Raw genomic sequence first — 26,087 nt, 5'->3', positions numbered from 1 at the left:
TAACTTGGTTTTAAACCAATTTTAAAAATTCAAATTGTAAAATTTGTGAACATTATTAATTTCTTTCATTTATAGGTCAAATAAATTCCTTACAGACAAAAAAAAAACAACAACTTATTAATGCTGACAATCAAATCAATTTATTAATGCAAACTATTAAGATTTCATTTTCAGAGACCTGTATTAATTGTTTTAACTAACTTCATTAAAATATTCTTAAAAATAATTAACATTTTACTTCTCGTAAATTCTAAACAAAGAATCATTGTGATGATTCTAAATTAAACCAAACCGTACATTTAATAACTTCCTTTCGAAATTATTTATAGAAAGAACAAAGAAACCTCTTCCTTCTTCCGACAGATGGCGCTCCTCCGAATGTCATTCTTGCTTCTACCTGTTCCAAATGAAGTTCGCAGGAAAGGAAGTATGCAAAGAGAAAAAGAAAAACAAACAAAAGCTCGCCTCCCCGCAGGCTGTGTTTCAACTCTCTCGCAAGCGCACATTTCAGCAATGGAATCAGTTGGGCACTAGCTCGTATGTAGGCCATTTCACTGCAAAAGTTAATGCGGATTACACTCTCCATTTCGTTCACGAAAGTTCCCGAGCTGACGCTGATTGGCAGGTATTTACACATGTCAGAAAGCGCAGACGATTTTTGAATATTTTTAATTACGAGTTGCATTCGGAAGGAACTGTTGCATTTTTACTTAATTGTTCTTCGCAATTCTGCTGGGGATAAATTATGCGAAAAGTTGTGTTCGAATCTGCCGGCACACAAATGGATCTGAATGAGTGATGCAGATTGATAGAATCTCAGGAATATTTCATCGGTTTTTCAGCATGCGTGATTTGTGGTTGGTGTGACTATGAGTGCCAAAATAAACACAGGAAGATGCTGTTTCTTCGTCATCAGCCTTTTTATCATTGCGGTGCAGGTAAGTTATTTATTTTCTGTATTTTTATTATTGAAAATAATTTTTAAATATATTTCGTTTTCAAAAATTTTTAATTTAAAATTTAAACGAAAGTTAAGCAGATTGTTTTGAATTTTTAATCAATATATTTTTTTGTTTGAATTTTTAAAAATAATTTATGAATGAAAGTTTCTATTCTAAATAATTACTTTTTCAAAAATGAGATAACCCCTTCGGCCCATTTTGAATCAGTTAAGTTGATAAGTTAATTTAAAATACTTTAAAGTAATTTTGCATGACTTCTGATGTGTTTCTATAAAATCAAAAACGATTCTTTAAAATTAAACAAAAATTTACAATTGGGAACAGTGGAAAGAGTTCCATTTATGAGAAAATATCTAGACAATCACGTGACAAAAAATGCACGTTTCGAATGAAACAGTCATTTGCCGGGGAAATCTGAATATCTATGTGCATGACAAAATACATGAAAGTTACTCATATCTTACTATTGGAGTACGTTCTTTTGCGAACAAGTACTGTATATTTAATATGGTATTAAATATACAGGAAATAAAAGAAGCAATCATTTTCTTTTGTAGAATCATTAAAAAATGGTGGTCTATTCAAAGTCAAAACTTTTGTCGCTTGTATTTAAAAATATTATTATTTTTTATTATTTTATTAATTTATTGTTATTTTTTTATATAAATACAAGGTAAATATATTTTAGATTTTTAATGCGTCATCTTTAAAATATATTACTGAGTAGACTTAGAATCTCGAAACATATTAAATTTAAATTTCTGGGAATTTTTTTGATTTCCCAATTGCTTTGTAAGAAACATCTGTTCAAATCAGCATTAAAAGATTTACATAATTTCTAATTCGCGCTATATTTGAAGAAGCTGTCTAAATGAAAAATATTGAAACCATTAATTAAAATAAAACATATAATAAAACTAATTAAAATAAAACCCATAATATTTAAACTATTTATAAAAGAATATTTGACATAAATGACTAGTTGAACATTAGTTGCCAATATTGCATTATTAAATAGTTCATTTATTAAATATAAAAGAATTATTTTTTATTGAACATTTTCTTATTTGATTCTTGTTTAAAATCTTGACCTGTTTTCAAACACTTACTGCAATTTCTTGTTCCCAGATATCTAAATGTAGAATAGTGCTAAAGAAAGAAAAAAATCTTTAAATAGAAACTGATAAGTCGATAGGTATACATAACGATTATAATTTTAAATTTGGCTGCCATGTTTCATCTGGTCACTTCAGCTGCTGATTCTTGAACAGGTTGGAATTCATAATTTCACTTGAGAATTTCAAGCAATTACAATTATGTTTCTTATAACATTTTATTTGAATGCATTGCTAAATATTTATTTTGATAGAACAATATAAAATTATTATTTACTTTAAGAAAAATATTTCTTTAGGTCTGTTTTGGAATAATCCGCTTAGAGTCAGCGAGTTTCGAAGTTCCTTTTTGTCTTTTAATTTATTTTTTTAAATTTTTTTCTATTTTGTTTCGAATTAAATTAACGTGATATTGCTGTGACTTCTTAGTGAAATGAAGTTCAAAATTGAAATCTGCAGCAATTAAATATAACGATAAATTTAGAGAAATGGATATCCAAAGAGTAAATGGAGTTTTTAAGCACATTAAACATGCATTTATGTATTATGTGTAATCAAACAAACCACCTAATTTTGATATCGTTGACTATAGAAGACGAAACAGCTTAGTAATGTATTTTTCAGGCACTATAGAAGCAAAACATCTTTTTAAAATCATTTATCCTGAGTTATAGATGCTCAACATCTTTTAGAAAGCAATTATCTATTACTTTGAAGTCAAATTTATTATTTTTTGGCTATGGAAATCAAAAACTGTAATGAATATTTTTCTAAGCCAAATTTTGTCCACTGTACTACTTAATTAAACTGCATTTTATTTAAATGTATTTTTGTATGTTCCCGCCCAATTTATTAGGTCTTTTTAGATTCGAATTAAGGATTTCCCTTCTGGGCCCTATGCCAGACTTTCTCTCCCCCCCCCCCAACTCCCGGCTTCCTTTTTAGAAACAAAGGGAATAAAATTTGGTAGAATCAGATTGAGTCAAACAGTAAGGTAAAAAAAAAAATGGCTTGATTTGAAAAAGAAAATGAATGTATGAAGTGAGAATCGACAAAAACAATTTATAAAAAAACGTGCTTTTTTTTTAATATCATTCATAATTTGAATATTTGAACTGTAAATTAAGTTTTTATTGTGAATATATAATTAGTATCGATTCCAAAACTAATAAATTTTACCATTTAGAATCAAAATTAATTTTTTTTAAATATCCATTAACATAAAAATTTTTAAATTCCATGTGAGCCAATAATTTATATTAATCGAAAATAGGCTTTCTTCTCCGCATTTTGTTACTGATAATTACTGGTTAAAAATTTCGCCAAATAGCATAAATAATAATAACAAGTTTTGAGTTCTTTTTATTTCTTTTTTGTAGCATTCATATTCATTTCAGGACTTCATTTCAAATTTTTCAATGATCTGCTTCGAAGGTCATGATTGATTTTTATTCTTCTAAGTATTCACATCATGCGAGCACTTAATTATTAAGAACGAGACATTCATTGAACATTTTAAAAAAATCGTGTAACAATTTAACTTCCTTTTATCTTGAAGGTAAAAACCAATGAAAAAACGCATGCCTGTTTAACAATGCATTCGTGACATGATTGGGGAACTGATGTTTAATAAAGCTCAATGGAAAATATAAATAATCTCGAAAATTAATCAATGAATGTAATTTAGAAAACATAAAACATGACTCCAATACTTTATGTTCTCGAAGAATTCACAATTTATACGAAATAATTTATAATGTCTATTAAAATATATATCTGATATATCTTATTCTTTATGGGCAGATCGGCAGACGATAAATTCTATTGTTAGAGAAGAAACTTTTAAATAATTATGGAATTAAATAATATTGATAATTAACTAAATAAAAATAATTATTCAAATAACAATAATAATTTTTTTAAAAATTATGATTTTAAAATTTACAAAATATATTTATTTCATTTTAAGAAAATAAATTTATTTGTGTTTTAGTTAAAAAAAATTATTTCAAACTCATTTCTTAATGAAATTTTATTTGAACTGTGAATAATTGTTTAGTAACATGTATTCATAATTTTATTTTAAGTGTTATCAGTATATATATCAATACTGAATTTAATTTGAAACTAACTATATGATTTAAACTATATTTGAAGTTAATTAAATTTTATATATCTATACTTTATTTTATAAATTTTTTGAAATGTACATTTAAAAGTAATATGAAAATCCCTAATATCTAAATTTGAAATATCTAAAAAATTTTAAAAAATTTATAGATTGAAAAAAATCTAAAAAATATCTAACTTGAATATCTAAAAAAATTAAATATCTATAATATTCAATTTTATTTCAAATATCTAAAAAAAATTTGCAGACGGTGTTAGAACTTATTGGGAGAAATAGCATTATGTTCTTTTTCCAAAATTGCGACTTTTTCTTATTTTGTAATAAAATTTACACAAAAATATTAAAAATAAAAGTAAGAAATAATAAGCTCAAACTTATAAAATATGAAATGAGTATTTTATATGCTTATAAAATATTAACTAAACAATAAAATATGTTTACTCTTTCTTTAAATGATAATATTATACAATTTTTAAAAATAAATTCTAGATTTAAATACTAATAATGAAAAATTTTATGCGCAAGCATATTTTAAATAATCAGTAAAACTTAAATAAAAATCAATGAAAAAGAAATATTAAGTTTTTTTATTCATTAATATATTTTCCGCCATTAACTTTCTTGTGTAATAAAAATTTTTAAATAAATTTTTCGAAGTTATTTCATTCTAAAGATCAATTTTTGCATAATAATTCGAAATGCACAGATGAAATATTGTAGATCGTCGCAGAAAAAAATTAGAATACATATGCATTACATTTTATAAGGAATGCAGTTAAACAAAAAAATTCGAAAAATGAACAATATTTTTAAGACATGTAAGAAATCCCTAATTTGAAAATAATTCAACTTTCATTTATACAATAATTAAGTTACAGTTGTGCTTCATATTAAAAATATTAATTACAAGTGATATAGGACTTAGTAAATGTTAACAACTGCCATAAACAATTCAAATGTCATTTTAATTTATGAATACAAGATAGAAGGGCCTTCAGGGGAAATCTGACATTTCTTTTTATTTTATTTATTTATTTATTTTTAATCCTTCATTCCCTAATGTTCTTATGCTCAATGTTCTTTTTCTCTGTTGTCCATAGACAAGATAAATTTTATTCTAACTTCGCCGTTCGTTGCCATTCTTGTACCATGGCTTTACTCAACTATCAACAATTGGTTGATGCATCCGGGATGGATACGCTTCCTGTAATCAATGTCTTCCCTTCTAAATGAAGATAGATACGATAGAGGAACTGACAAGCTGTCGAGAGTATTTCGATTATGATTCATCTTGCCATGTAATCGTATTTTTTCCCCCTCATTGAAAAACAACGACAACGCATCGAACACTTATCAATCTAAATTTCGTGCACATATCTTTCAACTGAAATACTTAATTCATCGTGGAGGATTTATGCATTTTAAGGCTCAAGATAATGCACGCTAACAAACCTCTCTTTAAATAAACTGGTAAATTTAGTTTCATATTTTAACACATTTTTAACTTAATCATCGTGTTGACGATTTATTTTCGGTTGATAACTTTTATTCTATTAACTTTTTAATAATGCCTATTTATTTATTTATTATGATTTATGACTGCACACCATATTGTCTCTTAACAATTTTATCTGAAATCGGATAATTTTTTTATATTTCATTTCATATTTCAACACATTTTTAACCTAGTAACATATTAATTATTTTCATTTTTATTTTAATAAATTACTGAAAATGGACACGTTTTTGTTTATTTATTATGTCTTATGTCTATGCAGCACCAATGCTCATGCTCTATTATTTAAATAGATGCTTAGTATTTTTAAATATTTTAATAATTTAATTAAAAAATAGGATCTTACTGATTATACTGGAAAAAGTATTTAAAATTATCCTAATAATTTTAACTCGTCTAATTAACACTTTATTTTTGTATTTATTCGAAACTATAATATGTGCGATATTATTTATTATTTGTTAATAAATAATATTGTTATCCCCTTCAGCCCAGAGGGACTCGTCGAATTTACACTTTATTTTTTTATTTATTTGAAAACCATAATATATGCGATATTATTTATTATTTGATAATAAATAATATCGTTTTAATATACTTGCCTGAGCTATCCCCTTCAGCCTAGCAATACTAGACACTTGTTTAGTCGGAATTAATTTTACCGCTGATTCATCCTACATTACATATATCATATTGTTGGCATTCCATTGTCAGTCTTTTGAAACGTTAAAAAAATATCAATATAAAATCGCATGCGATATGATATCTACATAATCATGTAGATTTCGTAAGAGTATTGCTGAACATTTTGAGCTGATACGGAGGCATTATATGTCCCTAATTACAGCGGCAATTGTGTGGAGTTCGAAATGGATTATATGATGACTTACCGAAAATAAGTATAAAGTCTTAAGATACTTTTGTTTGTTAATTAACGTATTTTTATAAGGATTTTTTCCCTGATATATTGATTTAAAAAAACGAACAATTGTGTAAACTTATATAATTTGACACTTCTTTCCAGCAGTTTTCGTCATTCATTTAAGGTGTATGTACACACTTGAAACTTCGAAAATCGTTCAAAATATCGAATATTTTGTTATTGCTTAATAAGGTTCTCTGATCCTTTAGCTTTCAAACGATACCAAGATGTTGTCAATATTCGAAATATTTCTCGAGTTATAATTATTTTTCTTGAAGGGCTTTCATTAAAAACTCTAGTTACGGTGTTTTTAAAACTCATTTTATGAAGAATGATATTTTTCCACTATGTTGCTTCATTCAAACAATCATAACTCAACAAGAAATTAACCATATACAGTTATTTATATATCAAAATAATCTGTATGAAATAGCGGATGTTTTGTGCCTCAATCAAAGTTATATTTATAGAAATAAATGTTTAATAGCTGTTTAAAAGTTAAAATTAGAGAAAAAATCTCGCTTTTTCTATTCATCGTTGATGAAAAAAATTGTTTAAAAAAAACTATACATTTTTATAACTTGTTTGAGGCAGATGAAGACTAATATTAGACATCATTTCCAACTAGAATTGTATGTCTGTACAAATTAGAATTTAAGATATCATGTTTCAAAAAATAGGCTAATTAGCTCATTAAATATTATTTAATTAATTAATAATTAGTGTAATATGGTTTTTTTCTCACTGAAATGAGTTTAAACATATATTAATGACCTACTGTGAAAAAGCTGGATTTTTAAAAGTTAAAGCTGGAAGTTAAAATTTAAAAAAAAAAATCTTCAAGTGTTTACGTACACCTTAACATTGATAGTTAAATAACGATTAAATAAATAAACAGATTTGAGGGGGGAAATGTATTATTCAGCGGAAAAACATCGCGCAATACTCGGATATCCTTTATGGCCATTACAAAAGATTCTGCGATGCGCGTCAGAGCAACAGTTGGATTACATAACCAATGAAACGAGGATGATCACTAGTTTCATTTCGGAAGGAAAATTCAGAAGGTTAGTAATATTGGCAGAAATGACTGAAATTTCATTGATTCTGTTATGAAAATCGGCAAACATCTATTTGCAATTTCCAAGTAATAAATCGATTGAATGACAATTGTTAAATAAATTTCGTTACAATTAGTTTATTCAGACTGTAGAGTTTTATTCATTTTTATTTATTTCACCATATTATATTCACTTTACAATCCAAAATACTTAAATAACATTTTTTTAAAATTTGAAATACTTACATTATTTATTTTATATTTATATTAAAATTAATTTCCTTTGTCTACCAACTCGTTTGCATGGAATTGTGGTGATCCTGATCTGACTCTAGATCAGAAGGTTGCGTGTTCAAATCAAGTCCGGGTCACCAATATGGATGTTGTCCATAATATTTAACTGCGTAAAAAGTAACATTTTTATTTAAAGAAAATATTAAGAAGAAGTTTTTTCTAGTTAAGGGAATACATATATAAATCTCTAAAAAAGAAAAAAAATACAGTTGGTGATCCTGATCTGACTCCAGATCAGACGATTGCGTGTTCAAATCACGCCTGGGTCACCAATATGGATGTTTCCCATAGTATTTAATTCAATAACGGCGTAAAAAAATAACATAACAGAAGAAGTTTTTTTACTAGTTAATGGAGTACATATATAAATCTCTACAAGAGAAAGAAAATACAATTGGCTCGTGCATCGCATGAATAATCCGCTGGCACGCACGCAATTTATTGCGACGCCATTTTAATGAAAGCAGGATCACCGCAGAATATTAGCTTTCCTGGTGGTTAAATTATTATTATGAAATGTATATATTTAAAATTCCATATTGTCATTTGATAAGATTGAAAAATATGAATGTAATCGCCTTAATCTATTACAAATTATTGTGAAACTAATTTAAAAGGCGTCATAGTCCGTACTAGCCCAAGCCATGCGAATATCAGTGTAACCTGCCACGAAGTAAATTAAAAGGTATTACTACAAAATAAAAGTGAAAGTGAAAATCCGACTTAAGATTTAATGTTTAGAGAATTTTCAATTTTTTAAAAATCTTAATTATAATTTTGGAAAAAGAAACGATTAAATGGTTTCATGAAACAATTAAATTAATTTGAGTTTCAGCATAGCAATTGAGACCTTAATATAAATTATGTATCAATAGAATTAAAAAAAGTATTGAAATTTGAGAAAAACTACACGAAAATGGAATTGTTTTCATTAAAAAGGCATTTTTTGGTTTTATTATAATCTAAAAATTCGTCTTTGTTAGTAATGCTTTCAGAAGGTATAACTAATAGATATATAAAAAAACTTATTTAATTTTAAATCAAGGACTTTAAAAAATTGCCAGTGCTTTCCATTTTTCTTGAAGAGCATGTATGCCAAACGACATCTAGATCGGACAAAAATTATATATTTGCATAAAAGACACATTAATAAACATTATTTTTTTAAAAATAAAATTATTAACATATGGTGAAATTATATTTAGATGGAGGATTTAGCGATACAGTAAAAATAAAATTCAAAATGTCTTATTTTTCTATTGCTTTTCTTTTTTCTTTTTCGTTATCATAAATTCTTGAAAGAACTATTTTAGTAAAGTCACAGCTGAGTGCTAGTCAAAAGCCTCACATGAATATAAATAATTCTATTTTGCCACATGGTTGAACATTTTTGGTCTATTTTCTAAAACCATAAAAAGCATTCTGGAGTCTAAACCGATAAAACTGCTTTCCATTTTAGAATGTCCTATGTGTGTTATATTATATTCTCACTCTGTAATCTGAAATAGCATTTTTATCAATTTTAAATCACTGTATTTATATTAAAAACATTAACTTAAGTCTGATCTTCCAATGCATAAATTTTAGCCTTGAAAATTCAAGAGAGAAATGATTCTTTGAAAAAAAAAAGAATTTATATTATTAAAATGAGTTATCGTCATTAAATGGAATGAATATTTTAGAAAAAATGCAATATTTAATATGCTGAACATAAATAAAGACATAATGAAATCCATATTTGAACGTAAACATTTATCCTGTTGATTTCTAAGAAAACTACCAATTATTTGACTTAATACGCATAAACTTTGACTTCGTGTAACGGTTTCGACGGTAATTTATTTTCATCAGCTAAATGATGATTGATAAGTCAAGAATTTGTATCCGAGCCATTAAGAAACGCGATTACATCGTTCTGGTTCCTGAGAAAATTGGCTTAATAAGAGGAATATTCGAAAATAAACTTCATCAACATATTAAGCCAATCATGTCCCAAGAGTTTATATTGCAGTATTCCATACTTAAAACCCTCATAAAAATGATAAAAAAATTTCAGAAATTGCTTTACAAATCCTATTAAGAATGTGATTTTCTTTATAATTTTCAAAAAGAAAAAAAAAAAACTGGATTGCAGTAATGCATATAATACTGTCAGAAGTTCAATTTAAGTATAATTAGAAAGATTAGTGATTTTGTGTCACTTTTTATTGTCAAATATCTCAATGGAACACAAAAATAATAACATGATCTGTGTATCATATCTTTGCTAAGCCGTCGCTGACGACATGGTTGAAAAAAAAATTATTTTGCACTGATCATATCGCCTTTCCAATGAATAGTGAGCTATAACAATGCATTAATAAAGAAAACTCTCAAGGTTAACGGATGAACCATTAAGAGAATAATTGAAAATAAAATACGATTTCTTTCTTCATATGCATTTGCACTTATAATGCTAAACACTTTATAAAGTGCCATTATAAAAGCAGCATTATAGCAATTTATGTGACAGCATTAAAGCAAATTATAATTTTGCTATGATTATTGTAGATGTAGTATGTAAAAAAAAAATCTCACATCAAATGCAACATTTTGAAATAATGTCGAATTATGGTATCTTATTTTTTGATTTGTAACGTGACTTCTCTCAGTTAAGACAGACAATCAATTAAACATATACATTAAAAAGAAAGCAGTTATAGATTGCCTTTACCAAAAATTTTGCATCCAGTAACTTTTTTCTGGAATATTAGGTATACTGCATTTGATTTTACTATAACCTAAATTAGACAGGAAAATTAGGGAAGATTGAAAGTAGAATGTTTGATTAAAATTTAGTGAATAACCTTTTTAAATTGAATTTCTTTGTATATCATTTATTTAATGTTTGATAACTGGATTTATTTTCCAATTTTTTGAATTTGTAAAATATTTCGGGAGGAAGGTGGGTGAAGCATTTGTTTTAACGAAACAGAAAAAAAATTTCCTCTCTCTCTCTCAAACACACACAAAAAAAGATAAGCCTTAATGTATTACTTTCTCTTTGGCTGAATGAATGGATTTGATGCTCTAATAATAAAACCAGCGGCAGTAGTCTCACTTAAACTTTTTCACATACATTCTGAAAAATATTTTATCCTCTTCCCCGGTCCACATAAAATTCTTGAATTCTGGTCTTAAATTTGAACATTATGTGCACTGATTTTTATTTTCAGCGTCTCACACATGATAGTTGTAGTAGTATGTAGCAAATTATCGCATGTAGCAAATAAACCTGTACTTATACGTTATTAACCATATTCCATTGAGGAACAATAGTTAAGAAAGAGCGTATTAACGTGTGATATATGGTCTTTAATCACTGGAATGCGGTTAATACAGATCAAATCCAAAAAACCAAATTCATTTTGGACTTTCTTTCACTCGACCGATGAGACCAAAATTTGATAAAAGGATTATAATTTAAGTTACATTATCACATTCCGAATTTCATTTGCTTAAATTATTGCAAGTTTAAATTATATATATATATACATAATTTACATAATTACAGATCCACAGACATGCGGATTTGTATGACTTAATTACAGACTTAACAAATTTCACAATTAGATTCAAATCTACACTTTAAGTACTAAATCTGTGTATATTCTTCTAGCTCTTTCATGTTTGATATTTATCGTGTTATTTTGCATTCGGACAGTTGACATATCGATTTTTTCTTAGTAAATTTCTTTTAAAATTTGACAAAAAGTGCAAATTTGAGGTAAAGGCTTTATACCCAATTTCATCCGTCTAGCTCAAAGTGTAGTTCAATTATCACACTCACGGACAAACATAATTCCGAAAATGTATTTTTCAGACTCAGAAAGATTTGAATCGTGAAGATTCATCAAAATTTCGAGTTCGAATATTTTTGACTATTATAATACTTTCTCTTTCTGTGCTTTGTATACATGAAAGTTATAAAATTCTCAAATTAATAACACAGCATGATTTCGAATGAATAGACATTTTCGAAAGACTTCAGTCTAATACCTTTAACTAAAATCCCATATTTAAAGAATTATTTAAACGTTTTGGGCTTTTTTTTAAAGCAATTATAATGCAAAAGAAATAAACTTAAAGTCTTAGAGTGAATTAATGTTTTGAAAATCTATTTCGCACAGTGCTTTGCTTCCATCGAATCGGAAATTCAATAGCAAAATAAACTCTTGTTTTATAAATCGATCATATGATTTATAATTATAACAATGAATTGTGCTTTATCTTTGCATTATTATTTAATTCGAATGATGATGAAATGCTTTGCTAAGAACTTGTCAAACTCTATTTAGGCTAAGAAGATTAACAAGTAAGATGATTGCGAAGGAGGCAGGAGATCTGGAGTATGGAAGATAGTAAGGGGTGGTTCATTTGCACTTTTGCATCACCACCTGTGCATGAAGCCGTGGGTTACGACTATTCGAATGAACAGCCACACTGCCTTTGCTTACCGCAATCACGCGTTTATTTTCTTTATCTCCTAGATTTTACAAAAGGCGATGGACACTTCTTTTGATGGATGGATGTTTTCTTAATTCATTTTTATTTAATTTTACTTGTATTATATTCATAAAATTGGAATTATGTTTTGATTTTCCATTCACTTCCTGGTTTAGGTTTAGTTTGGTTTAGTTATATTAACGTCCCGTTTGAAGCAACACTTAGGCTATTTTGGGATGGACCTCGTCATTTTGAACCGCGGTCAGATGACGAGGACGACACCTGAGCTGGCACCCCCTCTCCACACTAGCGGGAGGACGTTTGGTCAGGACGGATTTAACGTGCAACAGACCCCCTTACACAACGGTTCTTTGGTTGAATCGGGGCTCGAATCTGAAACCCTCTGGTTCCGAAGTCGAGACCTTACCACCAGGCCACCGCCCCCATTCACTTCCTGATGTGCTTGAGTTTTGATATTTTACTGATGATTATGTAATATTTTAATATTTTCCGAATTTGAATGTCAATTCATCTTTTCATTTAATTAAATTTCGATTCCATGCTTGTAGTGCTATCTAGTAGTGTATTTGGAAAGTGACATTTTCACTGTTCTCATGTTGAATTATAAATTAAACAGTTGAATTATAAATTATAGTTAAAAAATTGGAATAAATAATATCGGAAAATTCTTTTTTTTATCATCTTTTTAAGTGTCATTTTAAAAATTGCTTTTATTAAATTTATTTCCCTTAAAAAATGTTTTTATGTTAATACAAATTGAAGAAATATTCTAATAATTTGGTCTGCCACTTTTCCACCATGCTTAGACCCCGGAGGGGGGCACCTCGTAATGAAGATGAGATGCTTCCGGCATGGTGGTTGGATCTCGCCACCCTGGAAGGTACACTAATAGGTGGGGGATCTCGCCACCCTGGAAGGTACACTAATAGGTGGGGGATCTGACTCCTCCCTTCGATGACGGGACGTACTTCCTTCGGGGAGGGTTGTACCGTGGCCGGTGATGGCCCTTAGGACTCAACCACAGTTCCCGCCAATGTTGCTGTTGCGGCGGTCCGGTCATTCAGTTTTTATGGTTTAAATACGTGTGACTTCATGGCTGGTCGGAGAGTCAGATGGCTGACTTTCCACCATGCTTGGTTGGAAAAAATTTCTGTCATTTTAATGGCAGTTTTTCACTGTTTCTTTCCATTCTCATCAGAAAATTGTTCAATTGTTTTGAAAACAGTTTTAAACTTTAAATAGAAATTCAGGTTACAGGGAATTCCTAAGAAATCTAAGACCTATTTCTTAATAATTCACGAACTCGTCCCGTTAAAAATCTTGAAGGAGAACAATAAATCTGCTCTCATATCTTGATTTATCAACTTTGTTGGGAAGCTCTACAGAAATCAATTTAATTTTCTTATTAATAAAAAAGTCTGCTACTTATTTCCATTGCCGGCGTCCTTGCATAGGGGTAGCGCATTTTCCCCGTGATCTGCGCGTCCCTTTTTACAGGGAGGCAAATTCACACATCTCACAGATAAAACAGATGAAGAACAACAACCATGCCCGAACCGGGACTCGAACCCAGGATGCCCAGGTCACGGGGAAGACGCTCTATCCCTATGCCAGGACGCCGTCTGGCGTATAGGTAAATTGAATCATCAGAATGCTACAGAAGCAGTAGGCGAGGATTAGGGTTGAGACCAGCAGCCATCACCGGCCACGGTACAATCCCTCCCCCCTGTAGAAAGGAAGAGGTAACTCTATTCCATACTGTTCCTATATACACCAGGATAGCGGTAATAACCATACCAGAAGTTTATCGTTCCCGTTTTTTGAATTGTCCCCAATGGCATAAGAAACAAAAGGCATAAAATAATTTTGCCATAAAATAAAATTTATCAATTTTTCAATTAATGATTATTACATTTTCAAAGTAATCTCCTATGATCGCAAAGCACTCCTCATCAAATCTGCTTTCTAACAGCTATAATATGTATCAACCAGTCATTTCTTAACCCCTCATGTTGATGAGCTATAAATGATTGATTGAATATTTATGACCTATACTCAAATGTCCCTCTACGCAAAAGTCTAAATATCACTCTAAAGTTGTTTTCATGTAATTTCTTCAGAACTCGAAGCAGTTTTTCCTTTTATTGCTATTCTAATAGATTCAAAATAGTGATTTCGAAAAAGCATTATCAACCGTAGAAATAGGAAAAAGTCACTTGATAGCTTATCTGTGAATAAGAAACGAAATGATATTTGTGAATGTCACATTAATGTGTCTCTAGCGTAGAAGTTTCTATTTTGAAAACATAAGTATTTATTCTGTTTTCTTAACTAAACCTGTTTCATAGTCTTTATTTTTCTAAGGTTAAATGACGTGAATAAATTCTGGTTAAATGACGTGAAAAATTGCTGCTAGTTCGTTATTTAGAACACACCTACTGCAGTTTACTAACTATTCATTCTTGTTAACATAACCTAAATTAATTCTTTTTAAAAAAAAGTTTAAAAAATAGTTTGGGTGTTCCTGGGTTAACAGATCAAGGCGCATCCTCCCATCATTATTCTGATTTGCTTACCCATCCATATTTGCATAAACTTTTTAGAAAATATTAACATCTTTTAATTATTTCCGTCATATAACTAATATGTGTTGCTATTGATATTGTAAAGCAGGGTGTTTCTGAAAGTAACTAGTTTAAATAATTAATGATAAACTTGATCTTTAGGTAAATTCCAAAATTCAAAACAAATGTGTAGGTCTTTCTTGCATATAATTAGTATTCATTTGCAAAGTTAAAATATTGTATGGTAAAAAATTGTATACACATTTCAATCAAAGAAAGTTCTTTATTGTGCGCCAGTATTGAACTTTAATTGTAGATTTTCTAGGGGGCTTCGTTCCCTATCCACTTTTTCTCGCCAATCGCGATGTTATCCGATACTGTAAGTGATATTCATCAATTTCAGTTAACAAGTTTTTCAACTCCACTGGCTATTTCTTCAAAGCAGGAAACTTAATTTTTCCCATGATACTTTTCCATGTTGGAACTTAATTTTTCTATGAACTACTACCTACTTGAATTTTGAATCGAGCATCAAAACTCAAAGTCACATAAAGATATAACATTGAACATTGTTTGCTAATATCACCAATATCTAAATATTGAATCAATTTTCCACATTTTGCCGTCAATTTAGCAGCTTCACGACCAGCATTTCTTTTCAAATTGTTAGATTCTCGCTCGGCTTTTCTTTGCATTTTTTATTCATCTGATATTGCTGAGTGCACCTTTACTACTTAAAAAAAACAATGTAGGGTTAACATGTGTATTGCTTAGTTTTTCAAAAAATTGCTAGCTAAGAGACGAAAAATTTCCGTTGCTCGAAAAAAGTAAACCGAAAGTTATTTATTAATGTTGCCACAAATGATGAGGCTAAAAGTAGAATGAACAAATAATGTTGTTTTAAACTTATTTGATGTTAATCAAAGTTTTTCTTTTCCTTTTATGTCACCACTTCACTGTCAAGTGCAATATAAATACTTATTATGACGTAATAACACTTTTCATTAAATATTTCAATCAATTCTGGCAAAACAAATCTCAAATGTCTTGGGTCAGGTGACACGCTATCTACCAATCAAAAGACCAATAAAACGGAATGCTTATTTACATAAAATATTTTCATATTATAGGTAGATAATAACCATTCATATCGTAAGCTCAATACAGTCATACATATCATACATAAAATCTTTTTGTATCTATATAGTTACTTAATAGTGCTAAAAGAGGATAATCTTTTTTCTGCGCTTGCCTGACTTAATGAAATCTTATAACTGGCTGAGTGTGAAACCCACCTTTAGTGTTAGTGGTACTCTTACAACTGAAACATGTGACGTCATACATCTTATGTTATAGTCAGGTGATATAAATAGTCAGGCGAATAAATACTATATTCATTTTGTCACAATAACTCAATTAAACTTCAAAAGGAATACGTAGAAACCAATTTTTAAAATATGTTTTCATTTCTGTTACTCTTAAATTTTAAATTTCCACATAACTAATTACACATTTAAAAAATTGTTAATGTTTTTTTCTATATAGTTGCACTATTCTGGTTCACCAAATATTGTGCAAGAACATCATACTTTTCGTGACTTTATGGGACAGGGCATCTTAAAATACTTGCTGTGATTCCAAATAAGATTACGAAGAAAAATATAGTCTCAACAAATATTATAGAACTTTCTTCTTTCATATTCTTTGATATTAGTAAGCAAATAAGTTAAGAAAATTATCGGTCTCAACATATTTTTTATATAATTGTTTTAAATTAAATTTTTTAGTTTCTTATTTTTGTTCCATATTCGGAATGGTATCAAATATTCACCTAAAGGAAAAAATTGTCGTAGAAATCATATTGATCAAACTTTATTTTGCCGTCTGCGGTTTTTTTTTAAAAAGAAAAATTAAATATAATTTTAATAAGAAAGGTATTGCAATCGTTATAGTAATTCGATTTCGTTTAATATTTACATTTTACCCTTCATTGAATCCGATAAAAGAGATACTCGAAGTTGTAACTGTCTATGGAACATATTAATTCTTAAGCATAACCAGCTAGAAAGAGGATATTTCGTATCAAAATTGTATATTTCTATCAAACATGACTAAAATTCGTCTAAAGGAAGTCTGTCCATCAGCTTGTCCATGTGCATGTAAAAGAGCTAACTCCTAAACACAAGTAGATAGATGCGCGGACTTTAGTATACATTTTTTACACTAAAATTGTAGCTTACTATCAAATTTTGGACCAATTCAGTTCATTTAAAGATATTCACTACATCACAATTGTAAATACAAAACGCTGTATAATATAGGAACAACAAAAGAGAAAATATTGGTGTAAGTTTTCTTTTTTACGGTGAAGCTCCTTTTTTATTGATTCAGCAAATGTAAGCCTAATAAAAGCCTTCAAATATCAAAATATCAACTATAAAGCTAACTTCAGAAAGCGCAAGCGTTTGTCGAACTATTATAGAATACTCCCGTGATGCTAGGCATGAAAAATGAAGAATGAATCGAATCCCTCATGAACATTCGTAACCATTACTCCATCGCACCGGTACCTCTTAGCTCACATTCTCATCCTGGCATCAAGGAAGATACGATTCCTCACCTCCTGGCAAGATTTGTATTTTCGTCTCCGCCGTCTTTCTGACCCCCCCCCCCAAACGACTCATTAGAAAAGAGGAGAGGAAAGTAAAAGAAGAAACACAAAGAAAAGGCGCGAAATCAAAAATAGAAATCCCTTCTGAGAATTACTATGCCGACAGAGCAGCCGTCTGAAACAGCCGGCTAGAGTGTTGGTAAACAAAGCTGGAGCTGTCGCTAACAGAAATCTGGGGGCATTTTTTGATGGAATTTAGGAATCCTTGTTTCACTTATGTGATGGTACAGAGCTTCTTTCTTGTTTCCTTTTTTGTCATACTGTTTTTGCTCAGATCGTTCAACTTTTAGTGGTTTAAATGGAAAAATGCACAATTGTTCTTGAGAGTAACGTATTGTTTACCAGCGAAATATTTGTTTGAGACTTTTTATTTTTTTCTTAGAATTTTTTTTGCGAATACACAACAAAAATTTCTATTTTCGAGTGAGGAATATTTAAAAAAGAATGATTGATGTTCTAGCTATTAATCTAATATAGAGCGATAAGAAATGTTTGAAATTCCTGTTACGAATAAACTAGCAATGTTTCAGACAAAAAAAATTGCAATAACATCAATTTCCATAGGTTAATTGGCAATGTAATAATTAATTCGTCAACAATTATTTCTATTAAATATATTTATTTGATTACTAACAGTTTTCAAAGAACGTACACAACAAGAAATTTTAGATTTGCAAATCGCATTAAAACCATTATGACAATTTTATTATAAAAATTCTTAAAGCATATTTCTATCTGTGTAATAGTTACTAAATAATCTCTGACGTTTTTAATAATCGAAAAGATTCAACGTGAATTGGAGTGCATATGGTAGAAAGTGCCCCGTTTTTCATTTATTAGTAAACCGGAAAAAAAAAAAAAAAACGATTCCAGCTGTATTTATTTGGATTCGAGGTGAACTGAAAAATTGCTGCGACATTGCTTTTAAAAAGCAGCAAGTTTTGGAAATTTTCCAGAAGTTTTATAGATTTTTTAAAAATTAATACAGCAAACGAAAAGATTATAAATGTACCAGCATTTTTATAAAAAAATAATCTCCCTTTTAGCGTGCAACAGCTCCTATAAAAATAAAGAAATAAAAAACACTTGATACCCTGAAAGAAATGGGCGTGCAATCAACCGTATGGTAAAAATCTGAAATCATTCCGCGAATTTTAATTATTAAGCGTAATTCAATACGTATGTTAAACAAACCGTTGGTCAATTAAATAATAATTAATTAAAATATTTATTATCGTTATATGATTAATTTTATTTATTGTAATATTTAATAAAACATTTGGTAAAATTAATCACTAAGCATCTAACTTATCGTAATTTGCATTGCAGTTGTCATATAGTAGTAATCATATAGTAGTTCAATTTTATGAAGTATTTTAAAGGGAATTTAAAATCGTTCAAATATTTAAAAATTCTTAGAATATGTGATATGCTGAACTTGAGAATCTTCAGTAAGCATTCTAGGATATTTATTATTTTATTTAAGATTCAATTTAACTATACATTATATCAACTCTTGTTCTGATTGCCAGTTATAATGCAATTATCAGTTGATCATGTTCACGATACATTATAGCAGTGCATTTAAATAGATAAAAAAAATAGCCATCAATAAAAATGTTTGCAGTCAAATACTATTGTGTGCTCCAAGTATGTAAAGTTACAGATAATTGTTATACATATTTTTAGAAATAAGACGAACTCTTTTATCTGCTATGCGTAGCAAAACAGTAAATTAACATGACAATTGTTATGAAGAAGAATTAAACTAGAAAAAGATAGGTCATTTTCAAGACAGCGGTCTACTTTGAACATCTGGACGCTCTGAGATATTTTCTGCAAATAATAATAATCTTAGAGTGGTCAAGTTTAAAAACATTGCACGAAATAAGTGAAAAAACTTTCAAAATACATCCTTTTATGAAAAGTTTACTCTATGACATAATTCATGTTATTGTTTCTTAAAAGAAAAATAAAACTTATCTTAAGAAGGTCGAGAATCCAATTGTAAACTAACGGAGTAAAGAGCATTATTATAAACAAAAACGCTTTTTTTTTTCTAGAAAACAATTATTTTCAAAAAAGAGATCTCCATTTTATAAAATTCTGTCAACAATAAAGCAAATATAATTACTACTTACCTTACGAAATAGAACGAACCACTTATTTCCAGTTCAAAATAAAGAACTGCGCAGAAATCTTTTGACAAAAGCTTTAAAAATATAAAAGCAAAAGAATTTCAAATATTGTATTCTTATATATAAAAAAAAAAAAAAAAACATGTTTGCGAACGATGCGAATCGTTTTCATCGAAGCGTTTTATCTTTCTTTGTTTTTCTTCTTCTTCAATACGCTTTGTTTCTTTTTCATTTATTATTGTGATTTCTGCTTTGGAACTTTTGCCGCCACTTGAATCGTTGCCAGATGTGTGATCGCCGGAAAAGACATTTTTTTAGTATGATCATTATATCACGTGGTAACGATTGAGTCACTATCTGCTGCAGAGGAGTTCAGGTTCAGATTGAGTGTTTCTTACTAACATCACGCGCGCTGCTTTTTGCAGCCAAATCTATTATTCCAAGTGGAAGACTCCATAACTTACCTGGCTTCTGGTTAGCAATATTTTCAAGGGCGCCAATTTTTCTTGCCAAGTTTTCCAAGCGAGCCATTCCTGAGAGTGAAATGTGGTTGAGCTGTCGCTATTTTTGGAAGATCGTATCGAACATTGAACTTGATTTTTCAGTGACAGCCAAAGAATTTTTCTAGAATACAGTTTGACAAAATGAGAGAAGACTGCTGAAGTTGTAGAATCAGTGTAAAATAAGCAAATGAAGTCTCGATATCTTTAAGAATTCGTATATTTTCATGAATGAGACTTGTGATTAATTTTTTATTTGCTGTTTTAAAATCTATTTACAATGCTGCTTAAAGAACGTACTTGATAATTATTTTACCATCTATCTTAAACGAAGAATCGAAAATGTAGAATAAATAAAAATCGAATAATCTAACAAAAAAACCCAGTTTTGAGTATTGCCGGATTCTTTTTCTTTAAACCTTTTTAATGAATTATTGCAGACCATAATATAACACATCTAAAACTACAGATTTCAAAAGTATTTAGTATGTGAATATTGCATTGTTTAATTTAAAGGCCATTCAGCTTGTGTTTCTGTGTCGATAGCAATTTGTTTTAAATTAGTTATAAAGATTTTCTTGAAATTTCAACGAGTAGAAATTGAATAATTAAGAAATCTAACAAAAAGCACCATTTGTGTTCTAAAGGCATTAAGAACAAAGATAATTATATTTAATGTATACAAAAAAAACATTGTATTAATTTATACAAAAATATATTAAATAAAAAAAAATGCTGCTTATAAAGGCTTATTTAAACTGTTATAGAATTTTGTATAGAGCTATAATAACTACAGATTGTAAGGCTATTTAATATGCAAATATTATATTATTTAATTCTGAAGCTTTTCAGTTTGCACATTTTGTAGATAAAGTTTTACTTTTAATTAGTTTTGTAGGCTTTCTCAAAATGCATCTGAAAAGAATGACTAATCTTAATATTTGCGTTCTGAAGGAATTAAGTACATAGCTGATTTTATTTAATGCCTACAAAAATAAAAAATATTAGTAAAATTAATGAGACGAATATTTTAGATTTATATTCTTTTTTCAACTCCATATTAAACATTTTTAATATGCGCTATGTAATGAAAAGCCTATGAAAACATTATGAGCCAGAGAACATATCATTTTTTAACTTCTTTTAATTACTTAAAATAATAGAAAGAGTAGGGATTTGATACGCATATCGTTATGCTCTACATCGGCCAAGATGACAAATTAAAATATTTCAATTTATATTAAATTGAAAATAGAATGGAAAATTTTTAATAAAAAGTGTCTGTACCATGAGAAAATAAGATTTTGTTTTCATAATTTTTGAAAAATAAAGTTATTTTTATATTCATTTTTACTGATATATTCTAAAATATTAATACAAAGAATGAATGTTATTCCAAAGGCATAAATAACGTAGTCAGGCTTAAAAAAATGATATTTTATAGATTATTGGTAGTTGGTTTAAATAATTCTTAAAAACCAAAAAACAAACCTATTTAAATCTTAATTGTTAGATTTTTTTCCTCAGGAGATAGCTGTCCTTCGGTCTCTGATCAAAAGATATCATGCAATTATCTGTACAACGAAAGTCAATGAATCAATTATGATGCGTGGGTGAAGATTATAATGATAAAAGATAACAGCCTAAACGACTAGCCTTAACAGTTCCGTTTCGAAGCGAAATAATAGCAGATATCTATCATTGAATCAAAATCATTAAAAAGGCATTAAATATTGTTTTCATTGTGAAAGATTTAATAATTTATGAAATGAAATAGTTGCTAATGTAATATGGTCATATTAGACATTGTTTGTAGCGTGAAAGATTTCATAACTTATGGAATGAAACATTTGTAAGCATATACATTGTTTATATTTGGTAGATTTTATGATTTATTGAATAAATTATTGCCAACCTAATGTAGTCATTTTCTAAAAATGTTTCACTTAAATGCTTTTTTTGTTTTTCATGAAAATTACTTTATTATACGCTACTTCCGTGAAGCAAGTAAAAGGGATTGTAAAACTCCTATATGGAAACTTGAAAAAAAAATATGATGGAAAATTGAATTTTTTATCTTAATTTACAAAAATTTCAAAAACTTGCTTTTATTATTGTTGTTTAATTTATATTAATCCATATAGAAGTGTCATGTGGATATCGTCCCTATCATTCATCAAAACTTTAAAAAAAGACAGACCCTTGAAATCTTATTATATCGCCAAAAATAATAATAATAATAATAATAAAAGACGGATTGTTATGCCTACAGCAGACATAGGGACTACAAAAATTATTTTTAAAAATGTATTTATCCAACTGATTTTCATGGATCTTTCTTTTTATTTTTATAACCCGTCTTAAAATACACGGTGTCAAATTGATTCCCCTTAAAATACTTCGACCTTCCCTGGGCCAAATGGAGGGGAGATAACTGACCGCTTCATCACAAATCCTCTGAAGGCACATATATACATCCGTCAGCATAAACGCACAATATATAAACTGAACACTTATCAGTATTCCAGGGAGCATAAACAAAATAAAAAAATAACATATATAGATAGCGCAAGAGATAAATAACAAAAAAACAAGAAAAAAAGAAAATCAAAATAAATAGTTAAAATAAATAATTACAATAAATGCATGAACGAAATACGAAATGGAAATATATATGTAGCGGAAGATTTTTTAAAAAATGGAAAAATAATGAGGTTAACAGAAGACGATAATTTTAAGTTAGGTGATAAAATTTAGGTAAAAAAATTAAAAATAAATAAATAAAATGAATGGAAAAACTAAATAATAAAGAGTAGAGAAAAATTAAGTTATAACTTAGTCCAAGCGAAAATTAAGGGAAAATTATAATTCTGCTTTCAATGAGAAGAAATTCAAAATTGTCGGAACAATGCAAATGGATGATTATGCATTACATCACCAAGTTAATTATGATAATCTTAGACACATTATATTAGACAATTTTCTTGCAATGGTACTTATAATTATTTCTTTAATTGTTTGTAACACCATGATTTAATTATTTCGATATTCTGTTAGTTCAACGTTAAAACTTGATTATGCGATCAAAGAAATGATCATCCCAATACTCAATGTTAGACAAAGTGGCAATTGGGAAGCTTGTTTAATGATACAATACACAGCATTTGAATAAAGAAATTACGAATCTTACTAGTAACGGCACTATTGTATTTAAAACCATTTCTTTAATAATTTGTCATGTCATAATTTAATCGTTTGAGTTCATTTGCTGGTTCCAACAATGAGATGTGATTAAATGATCAAAGAAAGGATCAAATCCTTACACATAATCGCTTTCAACGCCTGAAAAGCTTGTAAAATATCCCATTACATATTATTTAAACGAAAAAAAATCTAAAAAAAAATTTTGAACCTAAAGATGTAAAAAAAATAAATTTCATACGTTGATAATAAGCAGTGTAATCTGCCATGCTATGATTCCTAAAGGCCACAACGTAACTTTAACAAAACAGCATCTGTAGAATGAATTCCATAGAATCTGAAGGCTTTTAGAAGCGAATTCATGTGTGATTATTGGAAATTTGAAATTTACTTCGTGTTGAAGCCTAGTTTTTGTAGAAAAAGGAATAATACAGCACATTTACTCATATTCAGACCATTATGACCAGAAAAATCTATGCAGTGTATTGAATTGTATTGATATTTTTTTTAAAATGAAATAACAAATAACCAAACTTCATTTTTGAGTTGCACAATATTTTGACAAACACTTCGACCCATAAAAACGTTGAGTACTTCTTAGATCACACGTTAACGGATTTTGAATAGCTTGAATACTTCAAGTGAACTGAACCGATTTTTATGACGCATATAAATAAAATTTTCACCTTCCAATGAGCTTTAAACTCATAACATACATTTTCGTCCTTCCAAAAAAATCTTTGACAGATTGTGATCTTTTATTGCCGACTTTCTCTATAAATTTAGGATATTGTTCCCTTTAAAGTTTACTTACACGATTCAATGATTTTCTTTGGATAATGGATTTGTAATTATTTAAATCACTTTATCAGTATTGATAGAATGGTAGACTATTATGTTAGGCATTTTTTTTTTGTTCTATATCAAAAGAGTGTTTAAAATTTTAAAAAATTGCGTACCCTACTTTGATTCTGAACTATTTTGTCATTAATTCTTTTTTATAAATTTAAAATTTGTTTTGCATTTTTAGTTTGCTTTTCTACCATTTGTGTCCTTTTTTGCTTTGGCATTTTTTAAAATTTCAACTGGATTATTTTTTATAGCTATAATGACGAAATAAATTTAAACCACCGGGAATATGAAACGGTAACTTTTTTTATAGAATTAGTTGCTTATATCGTTGACGTTTTCTAAATGAGAAAATAATTTTGTTTTAGCGTTCGAAAACCACTAAACTACATTTACCTGAATTTTTTTTTAATTTGAAATTGAAAAAGTAGAGTTTCTGCTTGAAAATGGAACTCAGTTATAAAGTTTCGTGTAATTGAAAAATATTTAGATTAAAATAAAAAACAAAATATTTTAATGTTTTGTTTGAATTGAATCGTTTGCAGATAATGCAGCAGGAAAAAGGGCACATTTTCATATGGATCACAAGGTACATTTTGATTTTTGAGATGTGATTGTGACCTCATATTAACTGACTTATAATATACGTGCATTTAAATTAAAATAGTTTTTTAAATTCAATGTGACACTGTTTTAAAATGATGATAATCAGCTAATATTTTTTAAAGGATCATTCTCTCACAATTTGATGCAATTGATTGTTGTGCTTTTGTGTTTTATATAAAATTTAGATACATGAAATATAGTTAATCAAGTTTGTACGAAATAAAACTAAGAATTTCAATAAATTATTTTAATAAGCACACAGTGAACAGTATTAGTTAGTTTAATGGCACAAAGTGTACATTATTAATTAGATTAGTTTTAGTTACAGTATGTAGTGTAAATTTTCAAAATAAGCATTACAGTTCCTTTCAAATGTGTTGAACGATTTTATTATTAAAAATCATTTTTTATTATTATTAAAATAATTGTGTAGCAGTTAAATAATCGAATAAATTAGGGTTTTTTAAAAACTATCCACTTATAGCTGAGGACACAAGATGTCGACTATTTAATGTGCGAAAACAATTTGGGAAATAAAAACTTTTCCTTATATCTTTCTATTTTGACTTTGATATAACTAAAATAAATTCGGTAATTCATTTTGTTTTAACATTCTTCTTAATAAAATCAGATCATTAGAAAACACGACTCATTCAAATTGAATGCGTTCGTATTAGACAAAATCCATTATATGTTTGATTTTTCACGATCACGATCGATTTTTTTTAATACATATCATTTGTTTAATCGCATCATTCTTATTGTCGATTTTTTTAAAACCTATTACATAGTCAGCTTTTCATACATGTGCAACATATTCTTATACTTCATTACCTGAAAACTACCTATAAATTTCCCTGCGGAAACAGCTACAACTTCAACAGTTATGTCTATTGTTCCTGTTTCATTTTCTATTTGAATAAAAACTATGTGAATCCACAAACCGAGCATTAGAAAAAATGTCGTGCGGTTAGTGAAAATAACGGCAAATTAAAGAGAGATAACTACAGATTAAAGGACATAAAAAAGGGTAATTTGGATCATCTGGGGCG

At 28.4% G+C, this 26,087-nt stretch overlaps 1 protein-coding gene across 2 annotated transcripts in view; it reads left to right on the top strand.

Annotated features, from left to right (window-relative positions):
* The first annotated feature begins 488 nt into the window (after positions 1 to 488).
* Positions 489 to 26,087, top strand: part of LOC129983700 (tyrosine-protein phosphatase 10D-like) — a 175,415-nt gene continuing 149,816 nt past the window's right edge. The window contains exon 1 of one of the 2 annotated variants that reach the window (XR_008785438.1): positions 489 to 938. Coding sequence is in view for 1 of the 2 variants with exons in the window: in XM_056093287.1 (XP_055949262.1) it covers positions 870 to 938 (69 nt within the window). In the remaining variant the exon portion in view is untranslated. The remainder of the gene's footprint in view (positions 939 to 26,087) is intronic. The other variant, XM_056093287.1, reaches the window with a different exon arrangement.

This window comes from Argiope bruennichi, chromosome 9 (genome assembly GCF_947563725.1).
Source record: "Argiope bruennichi chromosome 9, qqArgBrue1.1, whole genome shotgun sequence".
NCBI classification, from domain to species: Eukaryota; Metazoa; Arthropoda; class Arachnida; order Araneae; family Araneidae; genus Argiope; species Argiope bruennichi.
This window is presented reverse-complemented; position numbering and strand designations above follow the sequence as displayed.